Below are 23,761 nucleotides of genomic sequence, written 5' to 3' on the forward strand. Positions count from 1 at the left end.
TCTTTGATGGTAGCCCTGATTCAAACAGGTCTTTCCCAATTTACATCAGGACAACAAGATCCCAGGTACTTTCAGCTGCATCACATCTAATCTGTACCTAATTATTTGTACTAAATGTAAAACGGGGGATCTGTATGTAGGGGAGACAGGGCAAAAACTGAGAACAAGGATGAATTCTCATCGCCACACAATAAGGCCGGCGTCACACACAGCGTAAAACAATATGGTCCGTATATTCCGGCCGTAATACGCTGAAAAGTCCCGAAAAAAGTGGTCCGTAGCTCCTCCGTAGGCAGGGTGTGTCAGCGTTTTTTGCGCATGGCATCCTCCGTATGTAATCCGTATGGCATCCGTACTGCGTGGTTTTCTCGCAGGCTAGCAAAACCAACATACCGCTATAGAAGTGATCCATGTGTCCCAAAAAGAAAAGAAAATATATATATATACTGTCTATATATATATATATATATATATATATATATGTCAGTAGACACATATATGTATATATATTAATATTTATTCCAGCGCTATACAGCTTGAAAGTCGGTAATTCAATTACCGGCTTTTTCTTTCTCCTTCCTAAAACCCGACATGATTTGAGACATGGTTTACATACAGTAAACCATGTCTTCTCTCCATTTTTTTTGCAGATTCCACACTACTAATGTCAGTAGTGTGTATCTGCAAAATTTGGCCGTTCTAGCTCTTAAAATAAAGGGTTAAATTGCGGAAAAAATTGGCGTGGGCTCCCGCGCAATTTTCTCCGCCAGAGTAGTAAAGCCAGTGACTGAGGGCAGATATTAATAGCCTGGAGAGGGTCCACGGTTATTGGCCCCCCCCCTGGCTAAAAATATCTGCCCCCAGCCACCCCAGAAAAGGCACATCTGGAAGATGCGCCTATTCTGGCACTTGGCCACTCTCTTCCCATTCCCGTGTAGCGGTGGGATATGGGGTAATGAAGGGTTAATGCCACCTTGCTATTGTAAGGTGACATTAAGCCTAATTAATAATGGAGAGGCGTCAATTATGACACCTATCCATTATTAATCCAATTGTAGTGAAGGGTTAAATAAAACACAAACACATTATTTAAAATTATTTTAATGAAATAAAAACAATGGTTGTTGGAGTATTTTATTCAACGCCCAATCCAGTCACTGAAGACCCTCGTTCTGTGAGTAAAAAAACATAATAAACCAACAATATACTTACCCTCCGCAGATCTGCAACGTCCAACGATGTAAATCCTTCTGAAGGGGTTAAAACATTTTGCAGCAAGGAGCTGTGCTAATGCAGGCTGCTCCTCGCTGCAAAACCCCAGGGAATGAGGCTAAAAATAGATCAATGATCTATATTTAGCTTCATTTGCGGTGAGGCGCCCTCTGCTGGCTGTTCATAGATCGTGGGAAATTACCTAGAAAGCTCCCTGGCTTTCTAGGTAATTTCCCACGATCTATGAACAGCCAGCAGAGGGCGCCTCACCGCAAATGAAGCTAAATATAGATCATAGAGACGCCTCCAGAAGAAGCTACGGCGAAACACGTGTCGGGGCAGAGGGACGCCGAGGAGCACACACCAGGTCCAGTCTTAGGTAATATGCTTCTATATTTTACTGCTGCATTTTGCTGTATATGAAATGGGGTGGAGACCATGATATAAGCATATGCATCTCCCTATTGGGGGTGCTAACCACTTACTAGCATTTGTATGCAGATTTCTTAGGAGTCCAATAGAGTTGGGACACGCTGTTATTTATCAGTTTATCCCCCTATAAACATCCAGCTATTGTATGCGGTCTAATTCTTAGTTGGTTTTGTCTGGCCTGGTATTGTGGTGCTTAATTCAGGCTAATAGTCCCTCTTATGTTGAGGAATTGTACCCTTCTATCTATGTAGTCATTTAATGTTTTTTATTGTTGTTTATACTAATATAATAAATTGATATTTTATGTAGTGCCGTTGTGGAGATCAATTTTTTCATTCTTTGATCACACCCCTTGTGATGGATGGTTTACTGTATGTAAACCATGTCTCAAATCATGTCGGGTTTTAGGAAGGAGAAAGAAAAAGCCGGTAATTGAATTACCGGCTTTCAAGCTGTATAGCGCTGGAATAAATATTAATATATATACATATATGTGTCTCACTGACATATATATACAGTGGGGCAAATAAGTATTTAGTCAGTCAGCAATAGTGCAAGTTCCACCACTTAAAAAGATGAGAGGCGTCTGTAATTTACATCATAGGTAGACCTCAACTATGGGAGACAAACTGAGAAAAAAAAATCCAGAAAATCACATTGTCTGTTTTTTTAACAATTTATTTGCATATTATGGTGAAAAATAAGTATTTGGTCAGAAACAAAATTTCATCTCAATACTTTGTAATATATCCTTTGTTGGCAATGACAGAGGTCAAACGTTTTCTGTAAGTCTTCACAAGGTTGCCACACACTGTTGTTTGTATGTTGGCCCATTCCTCCATGCAGATCTCCTCTAGAGCAGTGATGTTTTTGGCTTTTCACTTGGCAACACGGACTTTCAACTCCCTCCAAAGGTTTTCTATAGGGTTGAGATCTGGAGACTGGCTAGGCCACTCCAGGACCTTGAAATGCTTCTTACGAAGCCACTCCTTCGTTGCCCTGGCGGTGTGCTTTGGATCATTGTCATGTTGAAAGAACCAGCCATGTTTCATCTTCAATGCCCTTGCTGATGGAAGGAGGTTTGCACTCAAAATCTCACGATACATGGCCCCATTCATTCTTTCATGTACCCGGATCAGTCGTCCTGGCCCCTTTGCAGAGAAACAGCCCCAAAGCATGATGTTTCCACCACCATGCTTTACAGTAGGTATGGTGTTTGATGGATGCAACTCAGTATTCTTTTTCCTCCAAACACGTCAAGTTGTGTTTCCACCAAACAGTTCCAGTTTGGTTTCATCAGACCATAGGACATTCTCCCAAAACTCCTCTGGATCATCCAAATGCTCTCTAGCAAACTTCAGACGGGCCCGGACATGTACTGGCTTAAGCAGTGGGACACGTCTGGCACTGCAGGATCTGAGTCCATGGTGGCGTAGTGTGTTACTTATGGTAGGCCTTGTTACATTGGTCCCAGCTCTCTGCAGTTCATTCACTAGGTCCCCCCGTTTGGTTCTGGGATTTTTGCTCACCGTTCTTGTGATCATTCTGACCCCACGGTGTGGGATTTTGCGTGGAGCCCCAGATCGAGGGAGATTATCAGTGGTCTTGTATGTCTTCCATTTTCTAATTATTGCTCCCACTGTTGATTTCTTCACTCCAAGCTGGTTGGCTATTGCAGATTCAGTCTTCCCAGCCTGGTGCAGGGCTACAATTTTGTTTCTGGTGTCCTTTGACAGCTCTTTGGTCTTCACCATAGTGGAGTTTGGAGTCAGACTGTTTGAGGGTGTGCACAGGTGTCTTTTTATACTGATAACAAGTTTAAACAGGTGCCATTACTACAGGTAATGAGTGGAGGAAAGAGGAGACTTTTAAAGAAGAAGTTACAGGTCTGTGAGAGCCAGAAATCTTGATTGTTTGTTTCTGACCAAATACTTATTTTCCACCATAATATGCAAATAAATTGTTAAAAAAACAGACAATGTGATTTTCTGGATTTTTTTTTCTCAGTTTGTCTCCCATAGTTGAGGTCTACCTATGATGTAAATTACAGACGCCTCTCATCTTTTTAAGTGGTGGAACTTGCACTATTGCTGACTGACTAAATACTTTTTTGCCCCACTGTATATATATACCTATTCTATGTGTACACATTTATTCTACCTATTCTATTGTAAGCTGTCAGTGTGATTTTACTGTACACCGCACTGAATTACCGGCTTTTCTCTCTAACAGCGCTGCGTATTTCTCGCAAGTCACACTGCTTGTCCGTGTGTAATCCGTATTTTTCACGCTTCCATAGACTTTCATTGGCGTATTTCTTGCGCAGTACGGTGACAAACGCAGCATGCTGCGATTTTGTACGGCCGTAGAAAGCCGTATAATACTGATCAGTAAAATACGGCAAATAGGAGCAGGGGCATAGAGAATAATTGTGCCGTATTTTTTGCGAGTTTTACGGATGTAGATTCTGCGCTCTTACGTCCGTAAAACTCGCATGTGTGACGGCGGCCTAATAGAAAAAATAGATCTGCCTGTGGTAAAACATTTTTGTCTCCCTGATCACAGCAACATGGACATGTGTTTACTTGTTTTAAAGGGTAATTTTAAATCTCAGAAAGACAGAAGAGTCTGGGAATATAAACTGATGACGACCTTTGACACACTTGCAGGAATGAATGTGTCACATGGATTTATGTCTTTTTACATCAATTAAGGAATTTGCTGTTAGGACTGGCGGAACGCACCAAGAGAGATGATATAGATGCGTTCGCAGTCCGGGGTCCACCGTGCAGGTGAAACCTGCTGCTAGGAAATGACAGACAATATGGCGGTATTCAAAAGTATACACGCGTGGGTTAAACCTCACCCAGCATGAAGAAAGCGATCCTGTTGTGTCACAGGACCGCGGTACCGCACATAGAGCGCGAGCAAGTGGTCAGCGAACTAAACCCAAACAGGGATTGTAGTCCGATTAGACCCTTGCTGGCACTACACCGCTACTGGGTGTGAAAGGAATTATATAATTAAGGCACCGAAGTGCGAACTGTGCCGTGCTGGCAGGCACCACTAAGCACCCAGACGTGGGTCAGGAAGCGCACACTGGCGCGTGGCACCGCACTGGCGGTCACAGCAGTAGACGCTGACACGTGTGTGACACGTTGAGTGATAAGTCGGGCGCTAGATAGCAGCCATACTCCATACGCGAACAATCATACAATAGGGTAGGGGTATTTAAAGAACGACTTGCACTCACAACAAACACACGTATTAAATTGTACACTAGCGCATGGCCGTGTGGTCATGCGCAGTTTATATAGTTGCAGGACAGGAAGCGGCCACAGAAACTTTGCCCTTCCAAGACCTGCCAAGAGGACCAATAGAATGCGCTGCAGAGTCTGAGCACATGACCCTCGATCTCCAACGGGAGATCTTGCCCTGGGCATGCTCAGTGTGCGCAGACAAGGACTTAGTCCCAGAGAAGTCCACTCGCTGCTGACCAGTATAGGCTTTACAGGCAGAAGCTGGAGAAGCAGCAGTAACTCTTCTCACAGAGTCAGACTGAGCGAGACGCTGGGATCGACGTCCCTGCTGAGCAGGCTCCACTGCGGCTGGAGGAGAATGGGAGACCGCAGCGGAGACGGATCGAGATTCCCCCTGTGCAGCAGAGGAAACTCGACTCCTAACATTTGCTCCTTGGACCTTATGAGGGCATCACAAGGCAGAACCAGACCCCAATCAGAGGACAATAGACATTCACACTCCTTATTTTTGAACTCTTCCAGGATTTATGGACACAACTGTTTATCACTCTCACATAATGGTAGTTCTGCTTCTTCAACTCACCTAGCTTATTTATGGCATTATTTATTGGCTGTATTGTGCAGAAATATGTGATCCTTCAGATTTCGTATTAGTCTATGCCTGATGAAGAGACCCGAGTAGTCTAGAAAGCTTGCAATTTGTTACCATCTTTTCAGTTAGCCATTAAAAGGTATCGACCACTGAGGACTCTCAATTCTAAATATTTTTCTATCTACTGGCTAACACGATATCAAGATATATATCTTTCCTACCAAGGTGAGAAAGTAAACTGTACCCAACCAATGTGTCAGATTGAACAATACCCAACAAACTTAATGCCCCTACCAAGGTGAGAAAGAAAACTGTGCCCAACCAATGTGTAAGATTGAACAATACCCAACCAACTCAATGCTTCTACCAGGGTGAGAAAGTTAACTGTGCCCAACCAATGTGTAAGATTGAGCAATACCCAACCAACTCAATGCTTCTACCAATGTGAGACAGTTTACTGTGCCCAACCAATGTGTAAGATTGAACAATACCCAATCAACTCAATGCCCCTACCAAGATGAGAAAGAAAACTGGTTGGGTATTGTTCAATCTTACACATTGGTTGGGCACAGATTACTTTCTAATCTTGGTAGGGGCATTGATTGGTTGTGTATTGTTCAATCTTACACATTGGTTGGGTACAGTTTACTTTCTCACCTTGGTAGGAAAGATATATATCTTGATACCGTGTTACACATTGGTTGGCCACAATCAATGCCCCTACCAAGATGAGAAAGTAAACTGTGCCCAACCAATGTGTAAGATTGAACAATACCCAACCAACTCAATGACCCTACCAAGGTGAGAAAGTAAACTGTGTCCAACTAATTCAATGATCTGCCAAAGCTTTAGTTAAAGTATGTCTGATCGATTCAACTCTGATTTTGCATTTCAATTCTGTATTTTTTCATGAATATTCACTATTGATTCAAGCATTAAAAAAAAAACTATTTACACTTAAATAATTTGATCAAATTGCCCTTTTCTCCAAAAAATGTTTTATGGTGTCACGTACGTCTTGAATTAATGGCCTAACACCTTGCATTACTCATGCTTGTATGGGGAAGCAAAACTCAACTTTGAGATCCTGAAAAACACAACAAAAAATGCAGCAAGAAAAGCACTAAACCATTTTTTTGTGGGCAGCTTCTTACTGCCAAGAAATCGGGTTATGGCTGCAGAAAAAAAGCAATGTATGAACATAGATAAACTGCTCCTTTTTAAGGTTTTTACCAAAGGAGTAGTGCTCACAGAGTAATAATTCAGGGCAGGCTAAAGACATGTCCCAGAGATTCCAGTGAGTAATGCCCCCTTGATAAGAAACATAAAAATCAGCGCTAAATTAAAACACCAATATCTCTGAAACCAAGTGGTGGATTTAAAATTGGTTATTGCGTTCTGCTTGCTATAGTTTGGCCACCTTGCTGTCGCTTGCTCTTGCCTGCTCAGCTAGCTATTAATTATTGTTCTCTTTTCCCTTTCAGTCTCCGTTCCTGCTCCATGTTTCCCTTGTTCCTGTTTTCAGTCTCCCACCAATCCTGCCATCCCCTTCTACTCCAATCTACCCAGTTAGTTACCTCTCTCCTTTCCTTTTTCCCTATTCCCTCCTTCCGGTTCTTTATATCCACCATTTCTCCTTATTTTTTCCCTGTTCCGTTTTTCTTCCGTGTAGCTTGTTCCTCTGAGCCGAACCCTGGTCCTGGCGTCCGTGGTTTTAGAGGTCCTTGAGCTTGCTTACAAATAATCCCTGTATAGGGGTTGGAATAATCTGGTGCGCTTGCTCGGGGAACGGTCATTATCACGGTCCAGTGAGTCCACTCTAGCTACCTGCCCTCCGTGGCTTAACAGTATGATCAGACCATGGACCCCGCCGGGGCCTCAGCTCAGAAAGAGTTGGTTTTCTTACACGAGAACCAGACTTGCATCATGTCTTTTATGAAGACTATGGATTCCTGGTTGTCTGCCTTACAGGCCTCTGATCCCGGGAATGCCTCCCAGTTTTCTAGTCTCCAGCAGGAATTGGTCCAGCAGTGTGATACCCAGGCCCACATATTGTCCTACATGACCTCTTTGGATGATTGTCTGCTTTCTTTGCAGTCGGCATCATCGCAGGCATCATCCTGGGTTCCAGATTCTGCACCAGTACCCTTGCCTCGTCTCGGTAAGCCACCTCGTTATGGTGGTGATCCTAAATTATGCCGGGGATTTCTCAAACAGTGTCACTTACACTTTGAGTTATTGCCCCAGCAGTACCCCACGGATCGGGCTAAGGTTGGCCTTTATTGTTTCCCATTTGGAGGGAGAGGCTCTTTCCTGGGTGAATCCTCTTTGGGAGTGAGACGACCCCATTGTCACCAGTATTGTGACTTTTTGGACACTTTTCGGAGGGTTTTTGACGAGCCTGGCTGTCTCGCTTCTAGAAACATAGTTATTAAAGTTGAAGGAAGACTTTAAGTCCATCTAGTTCAACCCATAGCCTAACCTAAGATGCCCTAACATGTTGATCCAGAGGAAGGCAAAAAAAAACCCATGTGGCAAAGAGGAAGCTTCACATTGGGGAAAAAAGTTCCTTCCCGACTCCACATACGGCAATCAGACTAGTTCCCTGGATCAACGCCCTATCAAGGAATCTAGCATATATATCCTGTAACATTATACTTTTCCAGAAAGGTATCTAGTCCCCTCTTAAAATTAAGTAACGACTCACTCATTACAACATCATACGGCAGAGAGTTCCATAGTCTCGCATCTGTTATTATGCTTAAACCTTCTTTCCTCCAGACGTAGAGGATGACCCCTTGTCCCTGTCTCAGGTCTATGATTAAAAAGATCATCAGAAAGGTCTTTGTACTGTCCCCTCATATATTTATACATTAAAATAAGATCACCCCTTAGTCTTCGTTTTTCCAAACTAAATAGCCCCAAGTGTAATTACCTATCTTGGTATTGCAGACCCCCAGTCCTCTAATAACCTTGGTCACTCTTCTCTGCACCCGCTCTAGTTCAGCTATGTCTTTCTTATACACTGGAGATCAGAACTGTGCACAGTATTCTAAGTGTGGTCGAACAAGTGACTTGTATAGAGGTAAAATTATGTTCTCCTCATGAGCATCTATGCCTCTTTTAATGCATCCCATTATTTTATTTGCCTTAGTAGCAGCTGCCTGACACTGGCCACTGAATATGAGTTTGTCATCCACCCATACACCCAGGTCTTTTTCATTGACGGTTTTGCCCAGAGTTTTAGAATTAAGCACATAGTTATACATCTTATTACTTTTACCCAAGTGCATGACCTTACATTTATCCCCATTAAAGCTCATTTGCCATTTATCAGCCCAAGCTTCTAGTTTACATAAATCATCCTGTAATATAAAATTGTCCACCCCTGTATTGATTACCCTGCAGAGTTTAGTGTCATCTGCAAATATTGAAATTCCACTCTGTATGCCCCCTACAAGATAATTAAAAAAAAGAGAGCCCAATACTGACGCCTGTGGTACCCCACTGCTATCCGCGACCCATTCCGAGTGTGTTCCATTAATAACCACCCTTTGTTTCCTATCCCTGAGCCAGCCCTCAACCCACTTAAACATATTTTCCCCTATCACCAATATTATCATTTTATGTATCAACCTTTTGTGTGGCACCATATCAAAAGCTTTTGAAAACTCCATATACACTACATCTACTGGGTTCCCTTGGTCCAGTCCGGAACTTACCTCTTCATAGAAGATGATCAAATTAGTCTGACATGAACGGTCCCTTTTTAATCTCCATCAGGGTACTCTTACTGTCGGGCAATATGCCATTCGCTTTCGCATTCTATCCTCTGAATTTGGGTGGAACAACGAGGCATTAGTAGGTACCTTTTGACGAGGTTTGTCTGGCAGGATTAAGGACTAGCTTGCCAGGCGGAATACTCCGACCACTTTGGAGGAGCTCATTTCTCTCGCTACGCGCATTGATCTGCGCTTTCAAGAGTGCTCTAGGGAGGCCGCTAGAGAGAGGAGACCTCTTAGGTCTTCCTCTTCTTCTGCTCTTAGACCTCCCAGTCCTCGGTCTTTGGGTCCTTCTGGCAGTTCTACTCCGGAACCTATGCAGGTGGACCGAGTTAAGATGGTGGAGCAACGCCGGAGGGAGAGGCTAGCACGGGGCTTGTGCTTATACTGCGGTGGTACGTCTCATTTTCTGCGCTCATGTCCTGAGAGGTCGGGAAACACCTCCACCTAGGTCAGGTAAGAGAGGCCTCCCTAGGTGTGTGTGAATCCTCTCCTCCCCTTACTGTTTCTGTTCTGATTATCCAGGGTCGGAGATGTGGTTCTGAACTGGCCTACGTGGTTTCGGGCACAGCAGGAAACTTTATTCAGCTCAAGGAGGTGAAGTGTCCTTGAATGATTGCCTCCGTGGACGGTAAACCCTTGCAAGAATCCATTTCCATTGTCACTGAAGAGGTGCTGCTGCAGATTGGGTGTCTACACCCGGGTATAAATGCTGCAGGGGAAACTGCACCCAGCAGCAACGGAGTGGAACCAGAAACCGGGTAGCTAACATGAGCACCAACAGGACCTTTCACATGAGACAGAGTGACCAGAAAAAGCAGAAGGACCTATGATCATCATGACTGAGTGGGAGGCGGTCAGGAGGCGAAGCCAGACGCCGGGGAAACAGAGAAGGAACAAGCATAAAAGAATAGTGAAACAAGCCGAGATCGTAGCCAGGAGATTACAAGATACCAACAGGGAGAGTCAGAGAATAGTCAGAAGCCAAGTCAGGGGTCAGTAATCCAGGAAAGCGAATAAAGTACGTGACAGCAAAACACAAAGCAAGCCAGCACACACTACAGAGGTCAAGCATACAGATTGCAGAAAACCTATAGCTGACAAGGATACCAGGTTAGGAGCGAGTATAAATAGCCCTCCCATCTTGAAAGAGAGGCTAAGAACATTGACCCTTGAGAGTACAAGACATAACCTTGTCCTAACCATGACAGTACCCCCCCTTAACGGGGGGCCACTGGACCCCCAGGCTTCTCAGGGTACCTGGCATGAAAAGCCCGCACCAGTCGATCAGCATGCACAGAACTGGCTGGAACCCATGACCGATCCTCAATAGAATAACCCTTCCAATGTATTAAGTACTGAAGCCTTCGATGCATCCACCGTGAATCAATGATGCGCCCTACCTCATACTCCAGCTGACCCTCTACCAACACTGACAGAACATTGGATGAGTAATCTTCTCTAACCGTCCCCACAGGTTTTAATAGGGATCTGTGAAAGACATTTGATATTTTGAAGGAGGCGAGCAACTGTAATCTATAGGCCACCGGGTTGATCACCTCTAATATCTTGCAAGGACCTATAAACCTGGGGCCCAACTTCATAGAAGGTACTTTAAGTTTGATGTTACCGTCAGACAACCACACCTTCTCCCCCACTGTCAGTGTAGGAGCTGTCCCCCTCCTTCTGTCTGCAAAATGTTTGTACCTCCTTTGAGCTTTGGAGATATTACCCTGAAGCTCCCTCCAAAGGGTTCTTAAATGTTGCACCAGACCCTCAGTACCAGGGCAACCAGAATCCATGTGGGAAAATTCTCCAAATTGCGGGACAAATTAATAGTTGACCTGAAAAGGAGATTTGCCAGTAGACTGATTAATACAACAGTTGAATGCAAATTCTGCCATGGGTAATACCTCACACCAGTCCTCCTGTCTGGAAGAGGCAAGGCATCTTAAAATTTGTTCCAACGACTGGTTGGTGCGTTCAGTCTGACCATTAGATTCCGGGTGATAAGCAGAGGAGAAAGACAACGTAACCCCCAACTTCTTACAAAAAGCCCTCCAAAATCTAGCAACAAATTGCACACCCCTGTCAGACACCACATTCACAAGAACCCCATGCAATCGAACTATATGCTGAATGAACAAACAAGCTAAGGTTTCAGCAGAAGGCAATGCAGATAATGGCACAAAGTGGGCTTGTTTAGAAAATCTATCAACCACTACCCAGACTACAGAGTTGCCCTTTGAAGGAGGAAGATTAGTGATAAAATCCATGGACAGGTGTGTCCAAGGTTTTTCCGGAATTGGCAAAGAAACCAATTTCCCAGCCGGCTGGCCCAGAGAGCTCTTAGAGTGAGCACACACCCGACAAGTATTCACAAATTTTTTAATATCAGTACCCATAGAAGGCCACCAAAAATTCCTAGCTACTGCCCCCCGTGTAGCTGCAATCCCAGGGTGTGCACTCAACACAGATTCATGAAATTCTTGCAGAAGTGTGAGATGGAAATGATCAGGTACAAACAATTTGCCAGAGGGTTTATTCTTGGGAGCTTGTGACTGTGCTTCCAAAATCTCTCTCGGTAACTCAGATGAGACTTCAGCCACAACCACTCTAGGTTGAAGAATGGAGGAAGGAGGTTCTGGAGGGGACACAGAATCAAAACTTCGGGATAAGGCATTCGCCTTTACATTTTTAGACCCTGGTCGGAACGTAATGGTAAAATGAAACCGAGAAAAAAAAAGTGCCCACCGAGCCTGTCTGGGGGTCAATCTCTTAGCAGACTCGATATAGGCCAAATTTTTATGATCAGTGATGACCGTAACGGGATGAACAGCCCCCTCCAAAAAATGCCTCCATTCTTCGAAGGCCAATTTAATTGCCAACAATTCCTTGTTGCCGACATCATAATTTCTCTCAGCCGAAGAGAATTTTTTAGAGAAAAAGGCACAGGGTTTAAGGTTAGTAAGGGTGGACGGACCCTGAGACAACACTGCCCCCACCCCCACCTCCGATGCGTCAACCTCTACAATAAAAGGTCTCGACGGATCGGGTTGTATCAACACGGGGGCTGAAACAAAACATTTCTTCAGTGTCTGGAAGGAATTTTTACCTCCGCCCCTTTTAGTGTGAGGTCCGTTAAGGGTTTCAGAACCTGCGAAAACCCTTTAATGAACTTCCTATAATAGTTAGTGAAGCCCAGAAATCGCTGCCACCCCTTCAGGTCATGAGGTTGCACCCAATCAGAAATGGCCTGAACCTTCCCCAGGTCCATGCGGAACCCATCTCCCGATACAATTAATCGCAGAAAAGACAGTTCTTGCATAAAGAATGAGCACTTGTTCAGTTTTGCGTATAAATGGTTCTCCCTGAGTCTCACAAGAACAGTCTGGAGATGGCTAAGTGAGACTGACTGTCCTCTGAGTATATCAAAATGTCATCCAGGTAAATGACAACATAGCGCCCAATCAGGTCAGAAAAAACAACATTAATAAAATTATGGAACACAGCAGGGGTGTTAGTGAGACTGAAAGGCATAACCAAATTTTCAAATACGCCCTCGGTAGTCAGAAAAGCTGTTTTCCATTCATCTACCTCTCAAATTCTTATCAGGTTATAAGCCCCTCGTAAGTCAAGCTTAGAAAACCATTTGGCCCCAGTGAGTTGATTACATAAATTAGGAATCAGAGGAAGAGGATACGTGTTTTTCACAGTGATCTTATTCAGTTCACGAAAGTCGAGGCACGGTCGCAAACCACATCTTTTTTCTTCACAAAGAAAACCCCGCTGCGACGGGTGAAACAGAAGGCCGAATATGCCCCTTACGGAGACTCTCAGTGATGTATTCTTTCATGGCTTGGCGCTCGGGCCCAGACAAATTGTATAAATGAGCCTTGGGTAATTTGGCTCCTGGGATTAAATTAATAGCACAATCACCCAGGTCGATGTGGTGGAAGCGCCTCAGCCTCACTTTCAGAAAACACGTCTTCGAAGTCTATCAGGTACTCCGGAATACCCTCCAGACTGACAGACGACACAGATACAGACTTTATCGGGTTAACGAAAGGTCCTAGGTTACAACATGGACCATTACACTTATATCTCTATTGAGTAATCTCCCCCGCCACCCAATCAATGGCAGGATTGTGGCGTTGCAGCCAGGGCATTCCCAGAACCAGTCCTGCAGGCAGATTATTCAATACAAAACAACTTAATTGCTCCACGTGAGTGGAACCCACTTTCAGAGAAAAAACATCCGTTTTGAAACAAATTCCAACCCGGGTAAGAGGGGACGAATCAACAGCCACAATTTTAACAGGGTTCTTCAACCTAAATGTCCCTATCTTATTAGGAGTCACAACTTGGGCATCAATCAAATTAACGGAAGAACCGCAGTCAACACAGGCGGTAGTCACCACAGGATCGCCAGCAAGCTCCAATTTCACCTGGAGCACAAATTTTGTAAGCGAGAAAAAATGTACCTGGGAGTCTGGACAACCTCCTAGATTGTTGCCCGGACTCAGTCATTTCTCAGATGGTTTCACAGAAGGGCAGGAAGGACAGTTCCTTTTCCAATGTCCAGAGGCTCCACAGTAAAAACACAGTTGATTGTCTCTGCGGCGTCTTCTCTCACTTTCAGGGACCGAGACTGCCCCAATCTCCAGGAGCTCAGATACAGGTGCAGAGTCACATAACTTAGAGAACAAGGATGTCTCCTGTTGCATCATTCCTCTAGCACGGAGTCTCCGGTCCATTTGAACTACCTGCGTCATTGCGTCCTCCAGGGTATCAGGAGGAGGATGAAGTGCTAGAGCGTCCTTCAGACGGTCAGACAGACCCATGCGGAACAACCCCTTCAGGGCTGCATCATTCCAAGAAACTTCAGCTGCCCAGCGCCTAAACTCTGAGCAGAACCATTCAGCGGAGTGCTTCCCTTGTGTCACACTCATTACCATATCTTCTGCCAGACGCACTCTATCAGGCTCATCATAAATGTGCCCCAGAGACTCAAAAAACAGGTTCACAGACATGCGTTCAGGAGCAGAAGAAGAGAGTGAGAAGGCCCATGCCTGCGGGGACCCCCTTAATAAAGACATAACTACCCCCACCCTCTGCCTTTCATTTCCAGAGGCCCAGGGACGTAATTCAAAAAACAACTTACATCCCTCCTTAAAGACCCTGAACAATTTTGTATCCCCAGAAAAAGTGTCGGGTAATTTTACTGGCGGTTCGGGGTCCGCTAAGGATACATCAGAGGGACCCCCCTCCCGGGACCGAAATGGAGCAGACACCTGTAAACCACCTGCCACATCTCTCTGCACCTGTTGGTGTGAGAGGACCAGGGCTTGCTGTTCCACTGACAGCTTCTGCAAAAGCTGAGAAAGCTCATTAACCTGTGCCGTGAGATCCTGTACAGCAGGGGTGTCAAACTGCATTCCTCGAGGGCTGCAAACAGGTCATGTTTTCAGGATTTCCTTGCATTGCACAAGTGATAATTTAATTACCTGCAGAGAATGATTCCAGCACCTTTTGCAATGCTAAGGAAATCCTGAAAACATGACCTGTTTGCAGCCCTCGAGGAATGCAGTTTGACACCCCTGCTGTACAGGGTCCATGGCATACATACACCACCCCCCAAACCAGGGAGAAAACTATAGGGTCAGCTATAATGTAACGATACCCGGGTATAAATGCTGCAGGGGAAACAGCACCCAGCAGCAACGGAGTGGAACCAGAAACCGGGTAACTAACATGAACACCAACAGGAGCTTTCACATGAGACAGAGTGACCAGAAAAAGCAGAAGGACCTACGGTCATGTGACAGAGTGGGAGGCAGTCAGGAGGCGGAGCCAGAAGCCGGGGAAACAGAGAAGGAACAAGCATAAAAGAATAGTGAAACAAGCCGAGATCGTAGCCAGGAGATTACAAGATACCAACAGGGAGAGTCAGAGAATAGTCAGAAGCCAAACCAGGGGTCAGTAATCCAGGAAAGCGAATAAAGTACGTGACAGCAAGACACAAAGCAAGCCGGCACACACTACAGAGGTCAAGCATACAGACTACAGAAAACCTATAGCTGACAAGGATACCAGGTTAGGAGCGAGTATAAATAGCCCCCCCATCTTGACAGAGAGGCTAAGAACATTAACCCTTGAGAGTTTAAGACATAACCTTGTCCTAACCACGACACATCAAGAAAGGATTGCCCTCTATGTTCTGCCCAACTTGTCGCATCCATTGCTCCTCGGCCTTCCCTGGCTCCGGACACACGAGCCCATCTGGGACTGGTGTTCTGGGGAGATTCTCCGTTGGGGGTATCCGTGTCTTGAGAGATGTCTCGGGTCAGTCCGTCCGGTTACCGTCTCCCAACCCTCTTCCGGTCCTGTGGGTCAACCGTCTGCCTATTGATTCTTTACTGACGTGTTTGATAAAAAGGAGGCTGAGACTCTTCCACCACACCAACCCTATGACTGCCCAATTGAATTACGGTCAGGTACCACTCCGCCTAGGGGTCGAATTTATCCATTATCTCCGGCTGAGACTTCTGCCATATCTGAATACGTTCGGGAGAACCTAGCCAAGGGTTTTATACGTAAATCTTCTTCACCTGCAGGTGCTGGTTTCTTCTTTGTAAAGAAGGATGGTTCTTTTTGGCCTTGCATTGATTACAGAGGTCTGAACAACATCACGATTAAGAATAAGTATACTCTTCCACTTATTCCTGAGCTCTTCGATCGCTTAAGAGGGGCTTAGATTTTCTCTAAGCTGGATCTATGAGGAGCCTATAATCTTATCCGCATCCATCCCGGTGATGAGTGGAAGACTGCTTTTAACACCCGTGATGGTTATTAAGAATATCTCGTCATGCCCTTTGGCTTGTGCAACGCTCCAGCAGTATTTCAAGAATTTGTTAATGACATCTTCCGGGAACTGCTTTACTCCAGCGTGGTGGTTTACTTAGATGACATCCTCGTCTTCTCTCCGGATCTGTCTAATCACAGAAAGAGCGTCCAGCTAGTCCTGCAATGCCTGCGAAAGAATTGCCTACATGCTAAAATAGAGAAATGCCTCTATGAGCAGTCTTTTTTGACCTTTTGGGGGTATATTGTTTCCAAGTATGGATTGGAGATGGATCCAGAGAAGTTACAATCGAAGTATAAAAAGGACAGCGCCACACCAGGAAGTGACAGACAGTAACCTTCTTTATTCTGCCTCCTGCGGCGACGTTTCGGTCCGTGGACCTTTTTCAAGCACAGTACAATCCCAATTCAACCACCATTTTATACCATTAGACACACCCACATGGTTAACCCACAACCAATGGGAGTGCCCTGACATCATAGAAAAAAACAACAATATTACAAACATTATACAAAACAATAAAAACAGTATACAATGCGAAACAACCCGTAACCAACCTCCCCATACACAGGAAAATCCCCCTTGATCGCTCTCCATATCATTAAACACTCCATAGATCACATATAAACACTCCCGGCTACATAGATGTAAACATACCACCCCATCCAATAGAAGATATGCATTGGTGGTTGCCATGGCTCCATAGGTGTGCCCAGGGTAAGCTATGCTCAATCAGAAAACAGCGCCGGCCATATGTGACCGCACCGTACCTGACATGCAGCGCCCATCCCCGCACAGACTCACGGGCCCCACCACCATTGCGCATGTCCTAATGGCAGATCCGCCCACCAACATCCCACTCCAGGGCTTCTGTGTGCATCAACGGAGTTCACTTATGAGCGCTATATTCCCAACGCCCAATACTGCGCAGGTCCGGGTAACCTCCCCCACTGCGCATGACCGTACATGGCAGCCGCACAGCATAGTCTCCAATAGGCACTTCAGTGCGCATGTCCGCGGCGTAAACGCTATAGTATAGCTGTATAAAAAAATAAAAAAAATCCTCTCCATGTCTCTTCAGGATATAGTAGTGCACATATCATAGCGCGTCCATGTAAGGTCCATAATCCTTGTGCAATTGCAGAGGAGTAACGCCACCAGGACCATATGTAAATGCCGACCATAAATGTCAAATGGATAGAGTAGGTATGTTGCCGGATATACTAATAAACAAGGTACTCAAAGGCATCCTTATGATCATAAGAACCTGGCATACATTCAGTCAGCCCTCAGGCTCAATCCCCGACAGGCCAGGTGGTCCTTGTTCTTCACTCGCTTCGACTTTGAGCTTCATTTCCAGCCTGGGCAGAAGAATGTCAAGGCAGATGCTTTATCACGGTCTCTTCAGTCCTCAGACTTTGAAGAAGAACCCTCTCACATCATTGATCCGGACAAGATCATCACGTTGGCTCCCATGAGGATGATTTCTCCTCCGCCTGGAAAGACCTTTGTTCTTGAGGCTGATAGGACAGAAGTCTTACGTTGGGGACACTCCTTTAAGATTTCTGGTCATGTCGAGGTTAAAAAGAATCTGGATCTCATTACCCGATTTGGCAGACTTCATTGTCTCTTGCCCCTCGTGCGCCAAGGTCAAGGTTCCCAGACGATTGCCTTCGGAGCTTCTTCTTCCATTACCTCTTCCTTCGTCTCCATGGCAGCACGTAAACCTTGGATTTTATCATGGATCTGCCTCGCTCTTCTGGTTTCACTACCATCCTAGTGGTAGTAGATCGGTTTTCTAAGATGGTGCACTTTGTTCCTCTACCAGGATTACCCTCGCTCCTGAGTTGGCTAGGCTCTTCGTCAAACATGTCTTCCGACTTCATGAACTCCCGTTACACATTGTGTCTGATCGAGGAGTGTAATTTACTTCCCAGTTTTGGAGAGCCTTATGTGGCCTCCTAGAGATTAAGTTGGACTTCTCTTCTGCGTACCATCCTCAAACTAACGGCCAAGTGGAGCGTGTTAATCAAGTATTGGCATCTTCTCTTCGTCTTTTTTCCAACGCACATCAAAACGACTGGTCTTCCCTTGTCCCATGGGCCGAGTTTGCTTATAACAATCATCCCACCGAGTCCCCTGGCAAATCTCCATTTTTTGTAGTCTGTGGTATGCATCCTGGAATTCCGTTACCCATCTCCGCCACCTCTGGTGTTCCTGCAGCCGACTCAGTAACCGTGGAATTCTCTAAGATCTGGCAAGAGACTAAGGGTACCGTCACACAGTGCAATTTTGATCGCTACGATGGCACGATTCGTGACGTTCGAGCGATATAGTTACGATATCGCAGTGTCTGACACGCTCCTGCGATCAGGGACCCCGCTGAGAATCGTACGTCGTAGCAGATCGTTTGAAACTTTCTTTCATCGTCTAGTGTCCCGCTGTGGCGGAATGATCGCATGGTGTAACATATATCGTATACGATGTGCGCATAGTAACCAACGGCTTCTACATCGCACATACGTCATGAAATTATCGCTCCAGCGTCGTAGATTGCAAAGTGTGACAGCAGTCTACGACGCTAGAGCGATATTGTTACAATGCTGGAGCGTCACGGATCGTACCGTTGTAGCGATGAAAATTGCACTGTGTGACGGTACCCTAAGGAAGCACTTGAGAGAGCCGGAGAATGGATAAAGAGGAGTGCCGACAAGAGGCGCCTAGATGCTCCCATTTACCGTCCTGGAGAAAGGGTTTGGCTTTCGTCTAAATATATTAGGCTGAAGATGCCTTCTTACAAGTTAGGACCTCGGTACATTGGTCCTTTTGAAGTCCTCCGGCGCATCAACAACTCAGGTTGCCTGCCACACTTCATACTCCCAATGATTTCCACGTTTCTCTCCTGAAGCTTGTCATACTTAATCATTTTCATTCTACTCTTGGCTCCTCTCCTCCTCCGGTCAGCACAGATAACGTTTTTGACGTGAGAGATATTCTAGCCTCTAACAGGGTCAGGGGTAAGATGTTCTTTCTAATTGATTGGAAAGGCTTTGGTTCAGAGGAGAGGTCTTGGGAACCCCGGGAGAACATTAATGCTCCCTACATTCTTAAAAGATTTTTGTCTAAAATTAGACAAGGGGGGACTAAGAGAGGGGGTACTGTTACCGCTCCGCACTCCCTGCTCGCCAGTGCCGTGTCCTCTGCTTCTCGCGCCGCTGCCTCCTCGCTTATCGGCCCGTGCAGGTGTCTGCACGGGTGCTTCGGTGCGCTCCTCCTCCACCGTTGGTCACATGCTCCTGTGACTTGCGCAGGTGCTCTAGGACCTTGTCTTCTTTGTGCCTCTGAGTGACCTGACCCGGCAGTATTCCTTGTCCAATCGCGGACAGGTTCCAGGTATTTCAGGCCATCCTCCCTCTGTAGAGGCGCCTGTTTATTGCGTTCTGCTTGCTATAGTTTGGCCGCCTTGCTGTCGCTCGCTCTTGCCTGCTCAGTTAGCTATTAATTATTGTTCTCTTTTCCCTTTCAGTCTCCGTTCGTGCTCCATGTTTCCCTTGTTCCTGTTTTCAGTCTCCCACCAATCCTGCCATCTCCTTCTACTCCAATCTACCCAGTCAGTTACCTCTCTCCTTTCCCTTTGTCCTATTACCTCCTTCCGGTTCTTTATATCCACCATTTCTTCTTATTTTTTCCCTGTTCCGTTATTTGTCTCTCCTACCCTCTCCGTCTTACTTCTTCAGTGTAGCTTGTTCCTCTGAGCCGACCCCTGGTCCTGGCATCCGTGGTTTTAGAGGTCCCTGAGCTTGCTTTCAAACAATCCCTGTATAGGGGTTGGAATAATCTGGTGCGCTCGCTCGTGGAAGGGTCATTATCACGGTCCAGTGGGTTCACTCTAGCTACCTGCCCTCCGTGGCGTAACATAGGGAAGCTACGAAGTGGAAGTGCGACCCTAGCCGCTTTGGAATAGCGCTTTTCAAAAGCGACGAAGGTCGCACTTTCACTTGGCGGCTAACATGCATATGTGTACTTAATGGCAATCAGGTGCTGTCGAAGGTGTGGATTTACGGACTGAAACAATACATATTGTTTGGATTGCCATTAAAGCTTTTGTTCGCTAACTGCTACACTGAGTGCAGTGTCTCTTTCTCTATTGTTAGATTTATTTTTAGATTTGAGATATATAAGGGGGTCAATGATTGGACCCTCAGTATCAAAGAGAGCCAACGTCTCCGCTCAATAAATGAGCCATGAGCCGCGCCATGCATTATGTAATGATCCTTCTCCTGCACTTGACTCAAATTCATGAAGGGGCTGAGCTGCTCTATTAGCCAAGCTGAGAGTTCCTAGCATTGTACAGTGTGAGTGGTCCGGAATCACTGACCTCATATTGATAAACTAATGGTGTCCTTACTTATCAGTATATGCCTGTAAAGCTGAAAATCACTTATTTCCACCTACACTTGTTTTCCAGTAATCAGATAATGAATTTAGCACGTATATTGTTGATTAATGTATTGGTTACTGGCTGAAGACAAAGTCTCAGAATTTCTGACAGTGGTGCACTCAACTCCATGACACTGGCAGGCAAAGTGCAGCTATTGAAAGATCTATTGAGATGGTGTACAAAGCGTTCATCTGCTGATTCCTTACTCACTTGTCATATAATCATGAAGGATGACCCTTCTGGTTTTAGTCAGGAAAGGCTTATTAAATGACTAAATTTCCTTTTTTCTTTTTCACCATCGTACCATGGAATGTTGAAAACAGGAAGCACCATTGAAGGAGAGTTACCAGCATCATGTGGACATCAGCGAAAAGAGCAGCCAGTCTATGAGGTGAGACGTCTGCATGCTGAAAGACCACTCTGATCTAATATAATCCCTTCATATAATTTACATCTCTACAAATTACTAAAGAAAAATTAAGGAAATCAACATTTGTTTTGTTACTGTTCATCATTAAAGCTCATTGTGATTTTTACTCTCCCAGGTCACATATACTTAGATCCATTTACTAGCTAGACCAGCCATGGTGGTTTAGGGTTGTGCCCCGACCCCTAGTTTGTACCATCACCAGGTTTTCTGGGCCAGAGCTGGGGCCTAAATGCTAGGACCGACAGATCCACTCAGGGCAGACACTGACTGTGTAAAAGGTCCGTGGGCCGGACTTGTGTTCCCCCCGCCATATACACGGCACATTTACAGTCGGTACACATACATAAAACCTGCACATCTAATACAGTCAGCCCCGCGATCCCGGGCGGGAAATTAGTTGTCCCGCACTGGTTTGGAGGTGTGTAATATCACCAGGTCAGCTCCCTGAGTCCCTGCACCCACAGAGCAGCACAACACATATCGGCTGCTCTGTGCGCACAGGACCTGTGATGAGGTCACAGGATGGGAGGAGTCAAGGGGTCACATGATCGGGAGGAGTCAGGGGATCACATGATCGGGAGGACCTCTGTCTACCGGACTCTGCTGGTTGCCATGGCGCCGGACGAGGGTAATATGTATTGTGTATGTGTGAGGTCAGGAGGTGTTTACCGTGTGGATGTAGCAGAGCCGTGTGTGTACGAGGTGTATGGATCGGAGCAGCGTGTGAAAGGTGTATGAAGCGGAGTCGTGTGTCTAAGAGGTGTACGGAGCCGTGTGTACGAGGTGTATGGAGCACAGCCACGTGTGTAGCATGTGAAAGGTGTGCGGAGCAGCATGTGAAAGGTGTATGGAGCAGAGCCGTGTGTGTACGATGTGTACGGAGTGTGGCCACGCGTGTACGGAGCGGAGCCACGTGTGTATGAGGTGTACGGAGCGGAGCCGTGTGTGTGTGCAAGGTATACGGAGCGGAGCAGCGTGTGCATTGTGTATGGAGCGGAGCCGAGTGTACGAGGTGTACGGAGTGGTGCCGTGTGTGTATGAGGTGCATGGGGAGGAGCCGTGTGTGTATGAGGTGTACCGAGCGGAGCCGTGTGTGTACGGAGCGGAGCCGCATGTGCAAGGTGTATGGAGTGGAGTCGTGTGTGTACGAGGTGTATGGAGCAGAGTCGCATGTGTACGAGGTGTACGGAGCGGACGCTGGCTGAGTCAGATCGGAGCAGATATTGCTCCTCGCTCTGACACTGACTGGCACAGGAGACACGGAGAGGTCTTTATCAGTGGCATTTCACAGCTGCAGCGGCATGAGCAGTCATGTGGGGCCATTATACAGTATGGAGCATAATGTGGCCATTATACAGTATGGAGCATTATGTGTGGCCATTATACAGTATGGAGCATTGTGTGGCCATTATACAGTATGGAGCATCATGTGGAGCCATTATACAGTACGAAGCATCATGTGTGGCCATTATACAGTATGGAGCATCATGTGTGGCCATTATACAGTAAGGAGCATCATGTGTGGCCATTATACAGTATGGAGCATCGTGATAAGTACAAATCTCAAAGTACGCATTAGTAGCATTTTCAAATATTCATACACCCACTATTCCTAAACTCAATAGAGGTATACATCATATATGCTACATATGGCGGACCATATGAAGATAGGCCACTCGTTATATATACCAAAGCAACAACACACGAGAAAACAACGATCCATAGGCCAAAATATATTGAAAAAAGTATAACAAATCTTTATTTAAATAGATACAATAAAACAGGTGAAACGGTGGGTATTCCTACAGGACATGTACGTCAATAGAATCAGCATAAACGGGACATGGGGGGTCTGGTGGTAATAGCGATAATAGTATTGATATATAATAGATCAAAATGTTATATTTTAATGCTATCCAAGTTTAATCCCCATCCACAAAAATGGCGATGCAAAACCATACCCCTTCAGTTGCTAAACATCCATATAAGATAGTATAGGGCACAATAAATTGCTCCTAGTATTCATGTGTTATAGGGTATCACAATCATAGTCTTACCAAATGGATGGAATGCAAACGCCCAAATCCTAATGGAGCATCGTGTGTGGCCATTATAGAGTATGCAGCATCATGTGTGACCATTATACAGTACGAAGCATCATGTGGGGCTTTTTGTTATGGCTGGCAATCAGGCAACACAGCGTGCAGTAATCAGCGCACATACAGAGATCTGGCAATAACCAAAAACAATAGGACGAGCTCTGAGACGTGGAATCTCTGTAGACTGCAGTACCTGATCTATCCTCACACAACTATAAGCAGCAGTGGATTGCGCCTATCACTACCTATGCAACTCGGCACTGCCTGAGGAGCTGACTAGCCTGAAGATAGAAATACAAGCCTGACTTACCTCAGAGAAATACCCCAAAGGAATAGGCAGCCCCCCACATATAATGACTGTTAGCAAGATGAAAAGACAAACGTAGGAATGAAATAGATTCAGCAAAGTGAGGCCCGATATTCTAGACAGAGCGAGGATAGCAAAGAGAACTATGCAGTCTACAAAAAACCCTAAAACGAAAACCACGCAAAGGGGCAAAAAGACCCACCGTGCCGAACTAACAGCACGGCGGTGCACCCCTTTGCTTCTCAGAGCTTCCAGCAAAAGTTAATAGCAAGCTGGACAGAAAAAACAGAAAACAAACTAGAAGCACTTATCTAGCAGAGCAGCAGGCCCAAGGAAAGATG

The 23,761-nt window shown here is 45.6% G+C and overlaps 1 protein-coding gene across 3 annotated transcripts in view; it reads left to right on the forward strand.

Moving 5' to 3' along the window:
• Positions 1-23,761, forward strand: part of LOC138642334 (protein Shroom4-like) — a 1,359,201-nt gene that overhangs the window by 566,361 nt on the left and 769,079 nt on the right. For all 3 annotated transcript variants that reach the window (XM_069730433.1, XM_069730435.1, XM_069730434.1), the window contains one exon: positions 20,908-20,975. In XM_069730433.1, coding sequence (XP_069586534.1) covers positions 20,908-20,975 — 68 coding nt within the window. The remainder of the gene's footprint in view (positions 1-20,907; positions 20,976-23,761) is intronic.

Source organism: Ranitomeya imitator, chromosome 6, assembly GCF_032444005.1.
Source record: "Ranitomeya imitator isolate aRanImi1 chromosome 6, aRanImi1.pri, whole genome shotgun sequence".
Lineage (NCBI taxonomy): Eukaryota > Metazoa > Chordata > Amphibia > Anura > Dendrobatidae > Ranitomeya > Ranitomeya imitator.